We start from the raw sequence: 17,659 nt of genomic DNA on the forward strand, positions 1-17,659 counted from the left end.
AAATTAAGAACAGGGTCAGAGAAAACCTAGGCAAGCAAGGGCTCTGCAGCTTCAGCTTTGTCAGCTTCACAGTAAATCTACCTCTAGTCACAAAAACAAAATTCCTTTTTATAATTCCTTCATAATTAAGTTATAGGCAAGATGTTCACTAATATTTACTGTATATAAAAAGAAAAATTTCAAAGTTTCTAATGAAAATCAACTCTTATCAAATTTCAGTAACATATTTGCCCCTTTTATACTATAATAATCTCACAATTATGTAATTGTATAAACCATACTAGAAGCAAAGTGAAGGAAGGTTGTAGTTAGTTGTTAGTAACTACATCTGATTCCAGTTGAAAAAACCAGTAATTTTTTAAATGCCTTTTTAATTTTAATTTTTATTCATTTATTTATTTATTTTTTGAGACAGAATCTTGCTCTGTTGCCCAGGCTAGAATGTAGCAGTGTAATCTCGACTCACTGCAACCTCCGCCTCCTGGGTTCAAGCGATTCTCCTGCCTCAGCCTCCTGAGTGTCTGAGACTACAGGTGTAAGCCACCATGCTCGGCTAATTTTTGTGTTTTTAGTAGAGACACGGTTTCACCATGTTGGCCAGGCTGGTCTCAAACTCCTGACTTAAGATGATTGGCTCGCCTCAGCCTTCCAAAGTGCTGGGATTACAGGCATAAAATGCCTGGCCTAAAATGCTTTTTTTTTTTTTCAGTGGCTGTGCTCCAGGCTATAATTCACAGAAAATAGCTATTGGTGAAGAATAAAAACAAAATTGAGAGATCTATTAAACTTATTATCACCCCTTTCACTTATTAAGAAAATAATTATTTTAAAATAAGAATCTTTATGTCAAATAAAAATAGATTCTAAGACAAGGAAACTGTAAAGACTTTCTTGTTTTGGCATTTAATTTCAAGTAATTTGGGCTAATGGCACTGTTATGTACTGATGTCACTCTCTCTCATGGAAGGGAGTGGGAAGCAGAGGAAAAGAGAAGAGAAATCTTGGCTTCAAACAAAATACTCAGATTATGCTGAGACATAAAACAAAAGTGGACATTTTTCATAAGCCATGCTGTGCTGAAAGTTGCCGCATGCTGCTGACCCTTTGGGTGGGTTTGTGAGACCTGGGCACTCATTGGGTAACTTGTAGAATCCTTGCCTGTCCCTAGGAATTTAGCCAGAATAGCTTAAACAGTGGTTGGCCTATTCTATAGAATGGGGAGAAGGTGAATCTTAAACAGGGCTGAATGAAAAATAGATATGGACTGTCAGGTATCTATGATTTGGTTGAAACAGATAAACCAAGCTGAGAGGTAGAATGTCCTCTCTGGTATTGTGACATTTTAGAAAATTGAGACAACTGTTATCTTTCCCCTTCTTTCTCCTTGTGGGTACAATAAACAGGGCAGGAAATGATGGCCCCTTGATTTTTTTTGTTTTTTGTTTTTTTTGAGATAGAGCCTCGCTCCATGTCCCAGGCTGGAGAGCAGTGTCAAAATCTCGGCCCACTGCAACCTCTGCCTCCAGGGCTTAAGCGATTCTCCTGGCTCAGCCTCCTGAGTAGCTGGGATTACAGGCCTGCGCCCCAACGTCCAGCTGATTTTGTATTTTTAATAGAGACGGGGTTTCACCATGTTGGCCAGGCTAGTCTCAAACTCCTGACCTCAAATGATCTGCCCACCTAGGCCTCCCAAAGTGCTGGGATTACAGGCGTGAGCCACTCCACCTGGCCTCTTTTACAGACCAAACTCATTGTTTCCATGCCCATCCAGTGCTATAAAAATAATTTAAAAATATAAAAACAGAGTGGCTGATAATGAATAAAAAATCCTTACAAAGTACTGAATTGCAGCTGAAAGTCTCTTAAAAAAAAAAAAAGAAAAAAAAGCCTTTGTGCCAACCAAGTCTCACCCTCCCTTTCCCAAAGATATATATGTTAAACCAAAATAAGGGCAGACCATGCAACATTTTTCACATTTTTAATGTAATGAATTTCTGATGTTATAATGGAGGAGCATAAAGGTGACAACCAAAAACAGCTCTTGTAATCTAATGTCTTAAAATCCACACCCTTTCACCTTGCATGTGTGGAAGAAGAAAGAGCAGAAGATAAAATCACTTCCACCTGGACCACTGCTTTTCTTTATCTGTTAAAGGCACGTATATCACCCCCATCAGAGGCTTCATTTTGACGCTGCCATCTTGTAGCTTGTCATACTGCTCCAACATTTGGTTTCCACCTGCAGGACCAACTGGCAATATCAATCTTCCTCCAGGCTTTAACTGGTCTATTAGCTAAAAGAAAAAAAAAAAAAAGCACATACACATCAAGTTACAGATTTTATTTTATTTTATTTATGTATGAGACAGGGTCTCACTCTGTCACTCAGGCTGGAGTGCAGTGACATGATCTCGGCTCACTGCAACCTCTGCCTCCTGGGTTCAAGCGATTCTCCTGCCTCAGTCTCCCAAGCAGCTGGGACTACAGGCACATGCCACCATGCCCTGCTAATTTTTGTATTTTTAGCAGAGACGGGGTTTCACCATATTGGCCACACTGGTCTGAAACTCCTGACCTCAAGTACTCCACCCACCTCCAGCTCCCAAAGTGCTTGGATTACAGGTGTGAGGTACCGTGCCTGGCCCAGATTTTATACTAATAGTCATCTGACATCATTATAAACAACTTTTAGTGTCCATGGGCAGAAAGCAGAAATGTTCTTCATTTAGTATATACAGGTTAAGGCCAGACATGGTGGCTCACGCCTGTAATTCCAGCACTTTGGGAGGCCAAGGTGGGCAGATCACTTGAGGTCAGGAGTTTAAGACCGGCCTGGCCAACACAGTGAAACCCCAACTCTTCTAAAAAAGTACAAAAATTAGCCAGGCTTGGTGTCGGATGCCTGTAGTCCTATCTACTCAGGAGGCTGAGGCAGGAGAATTCCTTGAACCCGGAGACGGAGGTTGCAGTTAGCCAAGATCACGCCACCACACTCCAGCCTGGGTGACACAGTGAAACTCCGTCTTAAAAATATATATACAGTATATACAGATTGAGCATCAATAATCTGAAAACCCCAAACTGGAAATGCTCCAAAATCCAAAACTCTGAACATCAACATGATACCACAAGTAGATAATTTCACACCTGACCTCATGCGGCAAGTCGCAGTCAAAATGCAGTCACAACTTTATTCCATGCACAAAATTATTTGAAATATTACATAAAATTACCTTCAGGCTATGTGTATAAGAGTTATAACATAAATGAGTTTTGTTTAGACTTGGCCCCATCCCCAAGATATCTCATTATGTATATGCAAATATTCCAAAATGCGAAAAAATCTGAAAAAATCCAAAATCCAAAACACTTCTGGTCCCAAGCATTTTGGATAAGGGATACTCACCCTGTACATACTTTGATTGTTATATTATTACTCAACTATCAGCCTCCTCTACTAAACTACAAGCTCTTGAGGATGGGGACTATGTCTTACTCATCTTTGTGCCTTTAGCATCTAACACAGTACCTGGTACAACTGCAGTGCTCAAAATGTTTGAACTGAACCACCTAATATAGAACTATCCTCTTGGCAGGCCAAAGGCAGAACATAGAATTCTAATGCCTGTGTGCCTGTTTGGAACCTTTGTGGATTCGAAGGGAGGAGGAGGGGAGGAGAGGAAGTGTAGAAAATCAACAAGGAATCCCTATCCTATTATTGTAGAATCTAGGGCATCACTGAAGGGATAAGGGAACCCTAGTTATGATTAAATTCAGGTTTACTGGTACCAAAAGGAGGGAAGGTAGGGCTGGAATCCCTGTAGCATTACAATGAGGACACTCCTGTCAATGAAGAACCAAGAGTACTCAATGAAAGCTCTTACAGTCAGAAAACTTTTAAATCATGTTACCATTTTCATATAGCTTTATGGATCACTATTAATAAAAGACATTAAAGAAGAAATCTTACTTTGGTTTTTTGTTTTGTTTTTTGTTGTAGTTTTTTGTTGTTTTGAGACTGAGTCTCACTCTGTCACCCAGGCTGGAGTACAGTGGCACGATCTCGGCTCACTGCAACCTCTGTCTCCCGGGTTCAAGCGATTCTCATGCCTCAGCCTCCCAAGTAGCTGGGATTACGGGGTGCCCACCACTGAGCCCGACTAATTTTTTTTGTATTTTTAGTAGAGACGGGCTTTCAACATGTTGGCCAGGCTGGTCTCAAACTCCTAACCTCAAGTGATCCGCCTGCCTTGGCCTCCTAAAGTGCTGGGATTACAGGCATGAGCCACCACACCCAGCCAGAAACCTTACTTTGGGTATTTATTACCTCAAGAAAGGGTGCCCTCAGTCAAAATTTTGGTTGTCTGCAAATCTATTTTGTTGTTTTTCTCAATTTCAAGGCTTATAATGATAAACAGCTGACTTCCTCTCCCTACCCCACCCTTGCTCTCTAAATCCAGTTATTTCAAATCATTTTAGCTATGTCTTCTAGTATTTACCTTTATATTTCAAAACATAAGCTAGATAAGGATTGAACTCTCTTAATCTACATTCTGCTTCCTTCCCCCAACCAATCATTTTTTATTAAAATCATTTCTAGTTATGACTGTGTAACTATGATTTGCTGCTGAGTCAAGAAGTATCCAATGATTGTTTCCTTTCCTCCTCTTGCTCCAAATCTGAGCTGGTTATTCTCCAGGCCTGCCGCACAGCTTCCATCTAGGCCCTTCCCTTTGTAACAATCCCGTAAACTTCCATGCCTCTGCCTGATCAAGATGCCCTATGTGGTTTCCTCTTTTGGTTTTTCCTACTGTCTGTCTCTTCCCTCATTTCATTTTTGGATGACAAAAATGGCGTTTTAAGACATTAAATTTTAAGACATTTTAAGACATCTTAATCATTTAAGAAAGTTCCTTTGGAAGCATTTTGTGAAATAGTGCATGGAATGTATTAAAAGAAAGAGATGGAGATTTGCAAACCTAAAACTATCTTTAATCTATTTGGTGATGTGTGTGCATACATAATTCAAGGTTGGAAATAATTTTCAGCCCAGAATTTGATGGTTTGGTACTCTGACTTACAAATTCTAATGCTGTTTGCAGTTTGATGCCTTTCTGATTACCAGTCCTTAACAGGAGATCTGTTTTATTTTTCTAGAAGCTTTCATTTATTTATTTATTTATTTATTTATTTTTAGAGACAGGGTCTTGCTCTGTCACCTAGGCTGGAATACAGTGGTGCAATTATGGTTCACTGAAATCTCAACTTCCCGGGCACCAGCAATCCTCCCACCTCAGCCTCCCACGTAGATGGGACTACAGGCACAGGCTGCCACATCTGGCTAATTTTTAAATTGTTTTGTACAGATGGGGTCTTGATATGTTGCCCAGGCTGGTCTCAAACTCAGGTCCTCAAGAGATCCTACTTCCTTGGCCTCCCAAACTGACAAGATTACAAGTGTGAGCCACTGCACCTGGCCTCTAGCGGCTTTCAGAATCTTCTCTTTATCCCCTAATATTCTGAATATACATGATATGGTTCTTTTTTCTTATTTTAAAAATTCTTTGTGTTAGGCACTCAGTTGCAAACTATAGAATTATGTCCATCGGTTTTTAGAAAATTTCTTACTTAGGGATTAATGCTGATTATTCCTCATGCGGAGTTTCAAGCAGCACTCCCTCTTTTCAGACCCATGCTTTACCTATGATTTTCAAGGTCTTGATGCCACCAATTCCTAAGCCTTTTCAGAGTTTTGCAGAGCAAACTACATATGCATAATATTTCACTCTGTAGTCTCTTTAGTTTCCATTTCCTCCACCCTCCTGGGTCAGCTATTATTCCATCTGCTTTCTATCTTCACACACTGTAGAGTTCAGGATTGTAGGTATAGTCTCCTAGTTAATTGAGTATGGAGTTTATGCTTCTGTTTTTCTGGCTATCTTGGGGTGATATCCAAGAGAAGGCATAAACCTCTTCATTCTGCTATCTTAAAACTGGAAAGCCGCTTCAGTACATCTAACTTAAATCAGATGTATACATACCCCTATAATACTTGCAAGTATTACTCCAATATTTAAATTCAATTTAATTAGATCTAGAAATATCTTTCAAGATCACCTCAGGGTCCCAGTAGGGAGAAATGGGCCCTGCACCCACTCCCCTCATTTAAGCACAGTTCTATTTCAGGTTTTAACTGTTCACTCTAGGTTGTCAATATTTTTTTTTTGAAAAGTTAAAAACTCATTGGTCATGTCTTCAAATTCAATTGAGTTGTTTATGACTTGTAAAATTTTCTGTATTATATTAATACTTCAGTTAAAATGTGTTAAAACCACTGGTTCAATCTACCTTTTTTTTTTTTTTTTGAGACAGGGTCTCACTTTGTCACCCAGGCTGGAATGCAGTAGTGCAAGCATGGCTCACTGCAGCCTCAACCTCTCAGGCTCAGGCAATCCAAGCTATCGTCCCACCTCAGCCTCTTGAGTAGCTGGGACTACAAGTGCCTGCCACATTTAATTTTTGTATTTTTTGTAGAGATGGGATTTTGCCATGCTGCCAAGGCTGGTCTCGAACTTCTGAGCGCAAGTGATTCATCTGCCTTAGCCTCCCAAAGTGCTGGGATTACAGGCATGAGCTACTTTAAAAACAACAACAACAAAACAAAACAAAACAAAACAAAAAACAGATAATCAACAGGGCCAAAGCAATTAAGTGATTTTCCCAGTCACTTGGCCAATAAGCAGCAAGTCAATGACCAGAACAAATTATCCAACTTTCAGCTTCCCATAACTGATCTAAGCCTACAAAAAAACCAGATGAGACTAGGCAGAAGAAACAGTGTCACCTTCATCCCCTGGTCATCTAGTCAAGAACTACGCAAGAGGCATGTGTAACAGAAATCTAGGACCACAGGCTAGAGTGCCACAGCACAAACATGGCTCAATGCAGCCTCAACCACTTGGGCTCAAGCAATTTTCCCACCTCAGCCTCCAGAGTAACAGGGCTACAGGCATATGCGCGACCATGCCTGGCTAATTTTTTTTCTTTTAAACAGGGTGTTGCTATGTTACTCAGACTGGTCTCAAACTCCTAGGCTCAAGCAATCCTCCCACCTTGGCCTCCCAAGGTGCTGGGGTTACAGGTATGAGCCATCATGCCTGGCCATATATCCTACTATTCTTTAAGATTCAGTGCAAGTTCCATCCCTATGTGATGTCTCCTTGACCACTCACTGCACAATTCTCTCCCTCATATGCATATTTTATTTTCCTTCCAATAGATATCATGTGTTAATTATATGCTATCATATTGCTAATTTCCTGGTTACATATATGACATATCTCTTCTAGAATACAAGCTTTGTGAGAATACAATGTATGGCAAATACTTTCTCATATCTCCCATACACCAAATACAGCCGTACATATTATGGTATTTAAAAAACATCAAACTGGCCGGGCGCAGTGGCTCACGCCTGTAATGCCAGCACTTTGGGAGGTTGAGGTGGGCAGATCACCCGAGGTCAGGAGTTCGAGACCAGCCTGGCCAACATGGTGAAACCCTGTCTCTACTAAGAATACAAAAATTAGCTGGGCGTGGTGGCAGGCGCCTGTAATCCCAGCTATTCGGAAGGCTGAGGCAGGAGAATCACTTGAACCCAGGAAGTGGAGGTTGCAGTGAGCTGAAATTGCGCCGCTGCACTCCAGCCTGGGCGACAAGAGCAAATCTCCACCTCAAAAAAAAAAAAAAAAAAAAATCAAACTGATTATCAGGTCATAAACTCCAAAGGGATTTTCCCAATTCTACTGTAGTCCTAGTTCTTACCTGGATCAAATATGAGCGCCACAAGCTGGGGTTTAGTAATTTTCATGTCATTTATACAATTGTTTGCATATGAAAAAAGAAAAGAGTAATAGCTAATTGTAACCAAGATGTATGATACGAAAATCTAATTATATTTTAAACATCATCTAGAAGTCTTTTCTATTTAAGTCTTGTAGAGTTTTAGTTGAATGAAACACACAAACAGAAAAAAATCCCGACTCACCGCCTGGGGTACAACGGGGGCTGCAGCTCCTACATGAATGGCGTCATAAGGGGCTTCTTCAGCATATCCCATTCTTCCATCCCCCACTGAAAGAAAAACAGCTATGCTTTAAAAACCTGTTCAGATCAAACTTAAAGTGAAGAATTCTAGTACAGGAGGTTTACAATGGAGAAAGGATAGATTTTTCAATAAATAATCCTGGGACAACTGGATACTCACTTTTTTGCTGTTTTTAACTCATTTTATTTTATTTTTTGTTTGGTCAGAAACATTAAAACAATGGAATTTGATTTTGATGAAAAACTGGAGTTTACAATCATTTAGTAAATGAAAAGCAGTTCATTTTCCTATCTCGCAACTCTTTTTCATGAACTCCTAACCTCAGGTGATGCACCCAACTCAGCCTCCCAAAGTGCTAGGTTTACAGGCATGAACCTGTATCCCACAACTCTTAAGAACAAAAGCATTAGTAAATAAATATCTGTGAACAGATTAAGGATAAGGCAGACTGGATAATAAACCACCTCTGTCGTTCACACTCCCTGCACGTGACTCACTCTAAAGGGTGAAACGCACTGGAGATAACGGAACTCATAAGTTCTGTTTTAAATCTCATCCTAATCATTCAAATAAACCCAAGATAAATAATTTTTACTCCTTATGGGCAGCAAACTACATGAATTTTACTGGAGGAATACTTTGGCAGAAGCACCTATTTAAGTTAACTTAATATATAGTACCTTAATAGTACTACATTCAAAAGCGATACAAGATAGTCCCATGCTTCTCTCAATTCAGGAACAGTTACGCCATCAGGACAACAGGTAATTCCTATTTTATAGTAATCCAGAATAGATTGAAACACAGTGGAACCAATTCCCTCTGCTACTTCATACTCTCCTTTCTCATTGGGTTGTGTAAAGTTATGTTCTTGGCCAGATCCAAACAAACATCCTGCCCAACACTGTATTTGGTTCTGCAGGATAAACATATGGGTCTACAACAAATCTAGTGTTACTCACTATTGGTGCTATTCGTTCAGATGTTCTTATATTCCGAGCTCCTTCTTTTGCATTCTCAAATACAAACACCATCTCCCCAGATATCTTAACAGCTATTATCTAAACTTGACTGACTACTGTTTCTAATGCTGTTCCCAGCACTGCTAATGGAACCATGTGGGGAGGCTTTTGGAGAACAAGGACTGCTTGGACAAGAGGAACTGTGCTCAGGTAATCCGCCCGCCTCGGCCTCCCAAAGTGCTGGGATTACAGGCATGAGCCACCACGCCCAGCCGGAGAAGTAACATTTCTAATACAAGAAGTGAATTGAGACGCTGTTCTTTCATGAGATGAATCCCATGATCTGTCACTTGACCTTCGTCTATCTCTTGATCTCTCATGTCTCTCACTGGCAACATGAGACTCATTTTGGTGTGGTTTACTCCTGTATTCCCCTTTCAGTGTCCACAGAGGATCAGGGCAAAGGCCAAGGCTAGCAACACCTCCACTTCCTCCTCAGCCACATCCCTCTAGAAGTGGCTGTGGAGGCAGCCACTCAGGCGGCTGTGGCTACTAGAGCTGCCCGGGCCTTTATTTTATTTTATTTTATTTTTTACTTTTTATTTTTTTTGAGACGGAGTCTCGCTCTGTCGCCAGGCTGGAGTTCAGTGGCGTAATCTCAGCTCACTGCAATCTCTGCCTCTCGGGTTCAAGCAATTCTCCTGCCTCAGTCTCCTGAGTAGCTGGGACTACAGGCATGTGTCACCACACCCACCTAATTTTTGTATTTCTGGTAGAGACGGAGTTTCACCATGTTGGTCAGGCTGGTCTCAAACTCCTGACCTCCTGATCTGCCCACCTCAGCCTCCCAAAGTGCTGGGATTACAGGTGTGAGCCATAGCTCCTGGTCAGTATTTTATTTTTTAAATAGAACTGAGTGTGTCTGGGGAAGACAACTGGATATTCCTATACAAAAACATGTAACTGCACCTTTACCTCATACATACACAAAAACCAACATCAGGAAGATCAAAGACCTAAACATGAAAAGCTAAAAATGATAAAGGTTCTAAGAAATAATAAGAGACATATCTTCATGGCCTCAGAGTATCCTTAAAAAGGACACAGAAAGCACTGAAAAAAATTGGAAAGTCTGAGTACATTAAAATTAAGAATTTCTATTATGAAAAGGGTACCAGTAAGATGAAAAGGCACACCCCAGATGGGAGAAGAAATGTATTTATATATATAAAGGGCTAGAAGCCCTATAAGTCAAAAATACAAGCAATCCAGTATCTGAACAGGCACTTCACAAAAGACAAAATCCAAATGGCCAAACACATTACAAAAAATTCAATCTCATAGGTTAATAGGAAAATACAAAATTAAACTTACAAAGAGATGACTGCAAAATACTCACTAGGTGAGCAAAAAGAATCGTTTTTATTTTTTAGTACTTAAAAGTGATTGTAAAAAAAATACAATAATTATATCTGAGTATTATTTAGCTTGCATTGGATCGTCTGAAAATAAAAATCCTCTGAAGAAATTTTTAAAGTTTTCTGATACTCACCAACAAGCTGTACTCTCCCTGAAGACAGAAGTGTTGGATCGTCCTTCCTGACATTATTTATTGAGTCATCTACTAGCTCTTTAATGTGATCAATTCCTATGACTTTTCCAGTACATCCAACCTTGAAAAGAGAAAACAATTCAGTAGTTCATTGGGCTAAATTTGTTTTTCTAAAGTATTATTGAAGTTTTTCCTTATCTAAAGTCATATTCTGCAAAGAGAAAACAAAAATAGCTTAAGCCTTCTATAGACTGCTAAACACTCAGTTTATCATACATTACTTACCATATATACACCTTTCTCAACCATCACTCCCATTGAATAAAACTTATAATACTAAGAAAAATTACTTTCTTAGATTAAATCCAGAACTTTGAAGAAAATTACCAATATTTAATAGTAGTACAATAATTTTTTGTTTAAATGCCATCTAAAGTATAACTTTAAATATTAAAATATTACATAATAAATTTGACAGGGAGGAATTTTTTTTTTTTCTTTTTTTGAGACAGAGTCTCGCTCTGTCACCCAGGCTGGAGTGCAGTGGTGCAATCTCAGCTCACTGCAACCTCTGCCTCCCGGGTTCAAGCGATTCTCCTGCCTCAGCCTCCTGAGTAGCTGGGATTACAGGTGCGCACCACCATGCCTAGCTAATTTTTTTTGTATTTTTAGTAGAGACAGGGTTTCACCATGTTGGTCAGCCTGGTCTCAAATTCCTGACCTCGTGATCCGCCTGCCTCGGCCTCCCAAAGTGCTGGGATTACAGGAGTGAGCCACCACATACTCTGCCTCCCGCCTGATGGGAAGAAATTTCTACACTTGATTCTACAGCTGTTAGTAGAAAACAAGAAAATATATACAGTGGCTCACATCTATATTCCCAGCACTTTGGGAGGCAGAGGCAGGTAGACTACTTGAGCCCAGGAGTTCGAGACCAGCCTGGGCAACATGGCAAAACCCCGTCTCTACAAAAGAATACAAAAACTAGCCAGGTGTGGTGTCATGTGCCTGTGGTCCCACCTACTCAGGAGGCTGACATGGTGCAAGGATCACTTGAACCTGGGAGGCAGAGGCTGCAGTGAGCTGAGATCGTGCCACTGCACTCCAGTCTAGATGACAGAGTGAGACCATCTCAGAAAACAAAAAACAAAAAGCAACAACAACAAAAATCCCTTCTTTGCATATTTATTTATTTGTAAATTAAAATATTAAGTATATTTGTTTTGAAAAAATATAAAAATTTTTAAAAGTAACCCTTATAAAGGCTTTGAAGTCAGACTATCTGGGTTCTTGTCTAAGTGTCATCACTTGCATACATACATACCTTGGCAAGTTAACCATTCCTTCTCCTTTTTCTTTTTTCTTTGAGATAAAGTCTCACTTTATTGGCCAGGCTGCAGTACAGTGGCACGATCTCAGCTCACTGCAAGCTCTGTCTCCTGGGCTCAAGCAATTCTCCTGCCTTAGCCTCCCAAATAGCTGGGATTACAGGCATGTGCCACCACACCTGGCTAATTTTTGTATTTTTAGTGGAGAGGGGGTTTCACCATGTTGGCCAGGCTGGTCTCGAACTCTGGACCTCAGGTGATCCACCTGCCTCGGCCTCCCAAAGTGCTGGGATTACAGGTGTGAGCCATCACACCCAGCCAATCATTCCTTCTATGAAATCAGGTTCCTCAGTACAAAATGGGGAAGAAAAAGGCATATACCCCATCATAAAAATGGGGTAACACTTAGAACACAGGCACTAGTGTTTAAAACACAAAGCACTTTCACACATGGTAAATGTGTGAAAAACATTAATGCCATTTTATGAAAAATAACTCAGGAACCAAATGAGTTTTTAAAATGAATACATCCTCTAAAACTATAAACATGTCAAGTATAGAGAATGAGTCATTTATTAAATGGTATTTCTAATCTTAAAAAAAAATCACTGATACCCATGAATAAGGACTTAACCTCTACAAAATGAGCAAAACATCTGAGAAAATATGAGTCCCTATTATGTGCCAGGCATTGTTTTAGATGTTTAGGATACCATCAATGAAAACAAAGAGCAGAGAAAATGCCCAACTCCCTGGAGCTTACATTCTAGGAGGTCTGCTGACTATACATTTATAGCAAGTTACATGGATTCTAGTCCAAGGTGGATCCACAACTCCCAATTTAACTAGATCAGAATCTTCCAATCTGGCCTCCAGGCACGATATTTCTCAAATCACTCTGATTTGATGATCTAAGCAAAGATCAACCTTTACTCCAAAAGTAAAGGGGTCCCCAGTTAATACTCTGGATAGCCATTGACCAGATAAGGCTCTGATGAGAAAAAAGGCAGAAGTATAACAACAAGGCATTATTTTTCTAAGAGCACTTTTTCTAATGCAAAAGTTCTACCTTCATCCTGGTAAACCTGTAGGAATGTTTAGAAACCAGGCTCATTCTCGGCAGGGACAGTGGAGAGGGTGCTGGGAGATGAGTCCCCTGGGAGAGGGGGCCCGGCTATGATGCTAAATATCTCAGGCTCCTGAGTGGCTGGATTTCCCTGGGACTCTCAGACATGTCGCAGGGCCCGGTGGGAAAACTGAGGCCCAAACAAGGAAGTAGAATTCTGAGTTATCGGGGCTAAGCCTGACCCCCTCTCCATGCTAACCCCACCCCCCACACTGTACCTCAGTAGGTTTTTGTTGTTGTTGTCCAGGCTGGAGTGTAGTGGCACAATCAAGGCTTACTGCACCTCCACCTCCTGGGTTGAAGGGATTCTCCTGCCTCATCCTCCTGAGTAAATGGGACTGCAGGTGCTCCACCATGCCTGGCTAATTTTTGTATTTTTAGTAGAGATGGGGTTTCACCACGTTGGCCAGGCTGGTCTCGAACTCCTGGCCTCATGTGATCCACCTGCCTAGGCCTCCCAAAGTGCTGGGATTATAGGTGTGAGCTACCGTGTCTGGCCTCTCAGTAGGTTTTCAGGAGTCCCCAGCCCTCCTTCTCAAACCGTTCTGGGCCTGACCATCTATACTGCCCTGTCTCCCCAGCCACATGCCCCACCAGGTACTACACAGATTCCCCTACACAGGGTCCCTGCACCATGAGATAAGGTGAAATACCAACTGTGGACCAAACGCAATAAAACCTCTGTTTTTAAGAAGAAAAAAGACAAGAAAAGAAAACCAGGCTCATTCTATTCTTTTCCGCCAAATGAGAACTTGGAAGAAGGTAGTTTGGGAGCTAATGGCCACCATCTTGTGATTACAAGGGTAGAGCTTACCAGATAATGGCACCAACATGTGGAGGAAAGTAAAGCCAAACCAAGAAACTGAGAGAACCCTATTGTCAATAATAACATCTGCTCTTCTAAATCCAGCCACACAAAAGATCGTATATACCCCCAGACTTTTCTGTTATATAAACTAAATAAACTCCCTTTTAGCTCTGTCAGTTTGGGTTGCATGTTCTGTCACTTGCAACAACAACAAAATCCTAAGTGATGCTCATTCCAACCACTATCCTAATAGAATAAACAAACAAACAAACATGAAAACCACTAGTGAAAAAAAAATACAGCCAAATCATATTATATTCTTCCGTCGGGGCCAGAATGAGAAATGAAACTCTTACCATACGTGCAAAACATGCAGTAAGGATTCCACTTCCAGATCCTACATCAAGAGCTTTAGCTCCTTCATGCAACTGATCAAATAGAAGTTCTAGTGCATATGCATGCTGCCAAAAGAAAACAAAATATTCATTAAGACTAAAGTACACATATCATGGCATATAAAGAAAGTTGCCAACTTTCTACAAATTTTCCTACTACTGTTATCTACCAAGATAACCAAAACATATATCCTTATATCTGCCCAGGTATTACTTAAGAAAACTGTTTGATTAGAATTCTTACATTCAGATCACGTGTTTCAGTAATTTTAGACCTCCAGTGTGTGAATTTTTAACTTTTAATTCAGTAAAAAGATTAAAAGATTTATAAGTGAAAAGTCTCCACCGTACTCCCATTTCCAACCATCCAGGTTTCACTCTGTAAAGGTAACCAATATTACTAGTTTCTTGTGACTCCTTCCAAAAAGGAAGGAATTCATTCTTTGCATATATAAGCAAATACAAAAATACAAAGGTTAATTTTGTATTTTTAGTAGAGACGGGGTTTCTCCATGTTGGTCAGGCTGGTCTTGAACTCTCGACCTCAGGTGATCTGCCCACCTCGGCCTCCCAAAGTGCTGGGGTGACAGGCATGAGCCACCACATCCAGCCAGTATTCTCATTACTAAAAATAATCAGATCAGGCTGGGCATGGTGGCCCAGGCCTGTCATCCCAGCACTTTGGGAGGCTGAGGTGGGTGGATCACGAAGTTGGGAGTTTAAGACCAGTCTGGCCAAGATGGTGAAACCCCAACTCTACTAAAAATACAAGACAATTAGCTGGGCACGGTGGCAGGCGCCTGTAATCCCAGCTCCTCGGAAGGCTGAGGCAGAGAATTGCTCGAATCTGGGAGGTGGAAATTGCAGTGATCCGAGATCGCGCCACTCTACGCCAGCCTGGGAAACAGAGCGAGACTCCATCTCAAAAAAAAAAAAAAAAAAAAAAAAATCAGATCCAATAGCAGTAAACACATTTACTACCAGATCTTGGTTGATAAAAATACACATCCACTAATCTATAGTGATAAATTAATACATCATTCTATACATACATAAATGAAAAACAGGGGAAACTTCCCAACAAATATATATACACATAATAAATACATGTAGAAAAAATGATGAAAATCATCCTTTGGGCAGCCATCTCAATAATAACTGATTGATTCAGGTAAAAATCATAAATGGAAGCTAAAACTAGTGTACTAACATTTGAAAAACAGGATTATTTACACAATCTCAAAGGGTTTGCCTCAGATGAATATTAATCAAAAAAGGAAAAATAGTAATTTTACAACGGAGTTCAGAAAATAGTTTTCCAGTGGAAAAACTTGGTCAACACTACCTTAATCAGATGATCAAAGTTAACATCACAATTATGGGACACATTAACATCAAATGCCTCTGCTAAGATACTTCATTTCTGGGATATGCCAGGCAAAAATGCATAACCCATATTGAATTATGAGGAGACATCAAACAAACCCAAATTGAGGGACATTATATAAAATAAGTGGCCCATATTCATAAAAATTTTCAAGGGTTTCGAGGCCGTAAAAGAATAAGGAACCATTTCTCAGTCATTCTTTAAAGAAAACTAAAAAGACATGACAATCAAAACTCACACTCTACCATTTTCTTTTCCTATAAGGAACATTATCAAAACAATTGATGAAATCTGAATAAGGTCTGTAAATTGGCTAATAGTGTTATATCAATGCTGACTTCCAGATCTCAAAAATGAGTATGTAAGAGAATGTCCTTATTTTTAAAGGTAAAGAGCATTGGCCAGGGGTGGTGGCTCACGCCTGTAATCCCAGCACTTTGGGAGACCGAGGAGGGCGGGTCACGAGGTCAGGAGATCGAGACCATCCTGGCTAACACAGTAACACCCCATCTCTACTAAAAATACAAAAAATTAGCCAGGCGTGGTGGCGGGTGCCTGTAGTCCCAGCTACTTGGGAGGGAGGCAGGAGAATGGTGTGAACCCGGGAGGCGGAGCTTGTAGTAAGCTGAGAACGTGCCACTGCACCGAGACTCCATCTCAAAAAAAAAAAAAGGTAAAGAACATTATGCCTGTAATTTACTCTAAAAGAGCTTGGGAAAAAGGAAATATAATACACATACACACACACACACACACACACACACACACACACACACACACACACACAGGAGGGAGGAGATAAAAGGGAAAGACAATAAATGATAAAGCAAATGGTGAGATTTGCTTTATCAATGTAAGACTGTGTGGACAAAGGTATACAGGAACTGTACTATTTGTATATTTCTGTAAGTCAGAAATTATGTCAAAGATTTAAAAACATTTGGGCCAGGTGCAGTGGCTCACACCTGTAATCCCAGCACTTTGAGAGGCCGAGGCGGGAAGATCACCTGAGGTCAGGAGTTCAAGACCAGCCTGCCCAACATGATAAAACCCCGTCTCAGCTAAAAATACAAAAAATTAGCCGGGCATGATGGCGGGCACCTGTAATCCCAGCTACTTGGGAAGCTGAGGCAGGAAAATCGCTTGAACTGGGGAGGTTGATGTTGCAGTGAGCCAAGATCGTACCACTGCACTCCAGCCTGGGTGACAGCGAGATTCCGTCTCAAAAAAAAAAAAATTAAAAACATTTTATCAACAAAAATAGCCAATCCCAAAGAGAAGGAACGAAAATGCCCTATTCCACAAAACGAATCTAGGTGATAAAAGCCAAAATACTGGTTACCTTGGGGCTGGGGGATAATTAAGGGAGGGCACAAGAGAACCTTCTAAGATGCTGAAAATGTCCTGGGTAGTGGTTATACATGCATACTGTGTTAAAATTCACCAACCTGTACACTTGAGATGTGTGAACTATACTCTGTGTGTAAAAATTTTTTAAAAAAATTGACAACTACTTATTCTAATCACTAAAAGTGGATGACCAGACGTTATGGACCTCCTGATGTGATGCAACAGGAAGGACCATTAGGAAGTGTTCCCGAAAAAAAAAAACGTTTCAAGAATAAGTCAGGCCAGGCGCGGTGGCTCAAGCCTGTAATCCCAACACTTTGGGAGGCTGAGACAGGTGGATCACGAGGTCAGGAGATCGAGACCATCCTGGCTAATACGGTGAAACTCCGTCTCTACTAAAAAATACAAAAAACTAGCTGGGTGTGGTGGCGGGCGCCTGTTGTCCTAGCTACTCGGGAGGCTGAGGCAGGAGAATGGAGTAAACCTGGGAGACGGAGCTTGCAGTGAGCTGAGATCCGGCCACTGCACTTCCAGCCTGGGCGACAGAGCGAGACTCCGTCTCCAAAAAAAAAAAAGAAGTCAACCACCACCAGGAAACAATTAACCAAATTCAGAATATGGGAAATTCTATATAACAAATATAG

At 40.7% G+C, this 17,659-nt stretch overlaps 1 protein-coding gene across 6 annotated transcripts in view; it reads right to left on the reverse strand.

Moving 5' to 3' along the window:
* The window catches only part of PCMT1 (protein-L-isoaspartate (D-aspartate) O-methyltransferase), a 59,904-nt gene that overhangs the window by 7,648 nt on the left and 34,597 nt on the right, over positions 1-17,659 (reverse strand). For 2 of the 6 annotated variants that reach the window (XM_011965656.1, XM_011965653.1), the window contains 4 exons: positions 14,240-14,344; positions 10,622-10,742; positions 8,048-8,133; positions 2,078-2,294 (listed from right to left, as the gene is read on the reverse strand). In XM_011965656.1, the coding sequence (XP_011821046.1) occupies positions 2,115-2,294; positions 8,048-8,133; positions 10,622-10,742; positions 14,240-14,344 (492 nt within the window). In that variant the 3' untranslated portion in view covers positions 2,078-2,114. The remainder of the gene's footprint in view (positions 1-2,077; positions 2,295-8,047; positions 8,134-10,621; positions 10,743-14,239; positions 14,345-17,659) is intronic. The other 4 variants (XM_011965652.1, XM_011965651.1, XM_011965654.1 and 1 more) reach the window with 4 other exon arrangements.

This window comes from Mandrillus leucophaeus, unplaced genomic scaffold, assembly GCF_000951045.1.
Source record: "Mandrillus leucophaeus isolate KB7577 unplaced genomic scaffold, Mleu.le_1.0 Scaffold731, whole genome shotgun sequence".
In the NCBI taxonomy this organism is placed as follows: Eukaryota; Metazoa; Chordata; class Mammalia; order Primates; family Cercopithecidae; genus Mandrillus; species Mandrillus leucophaeus.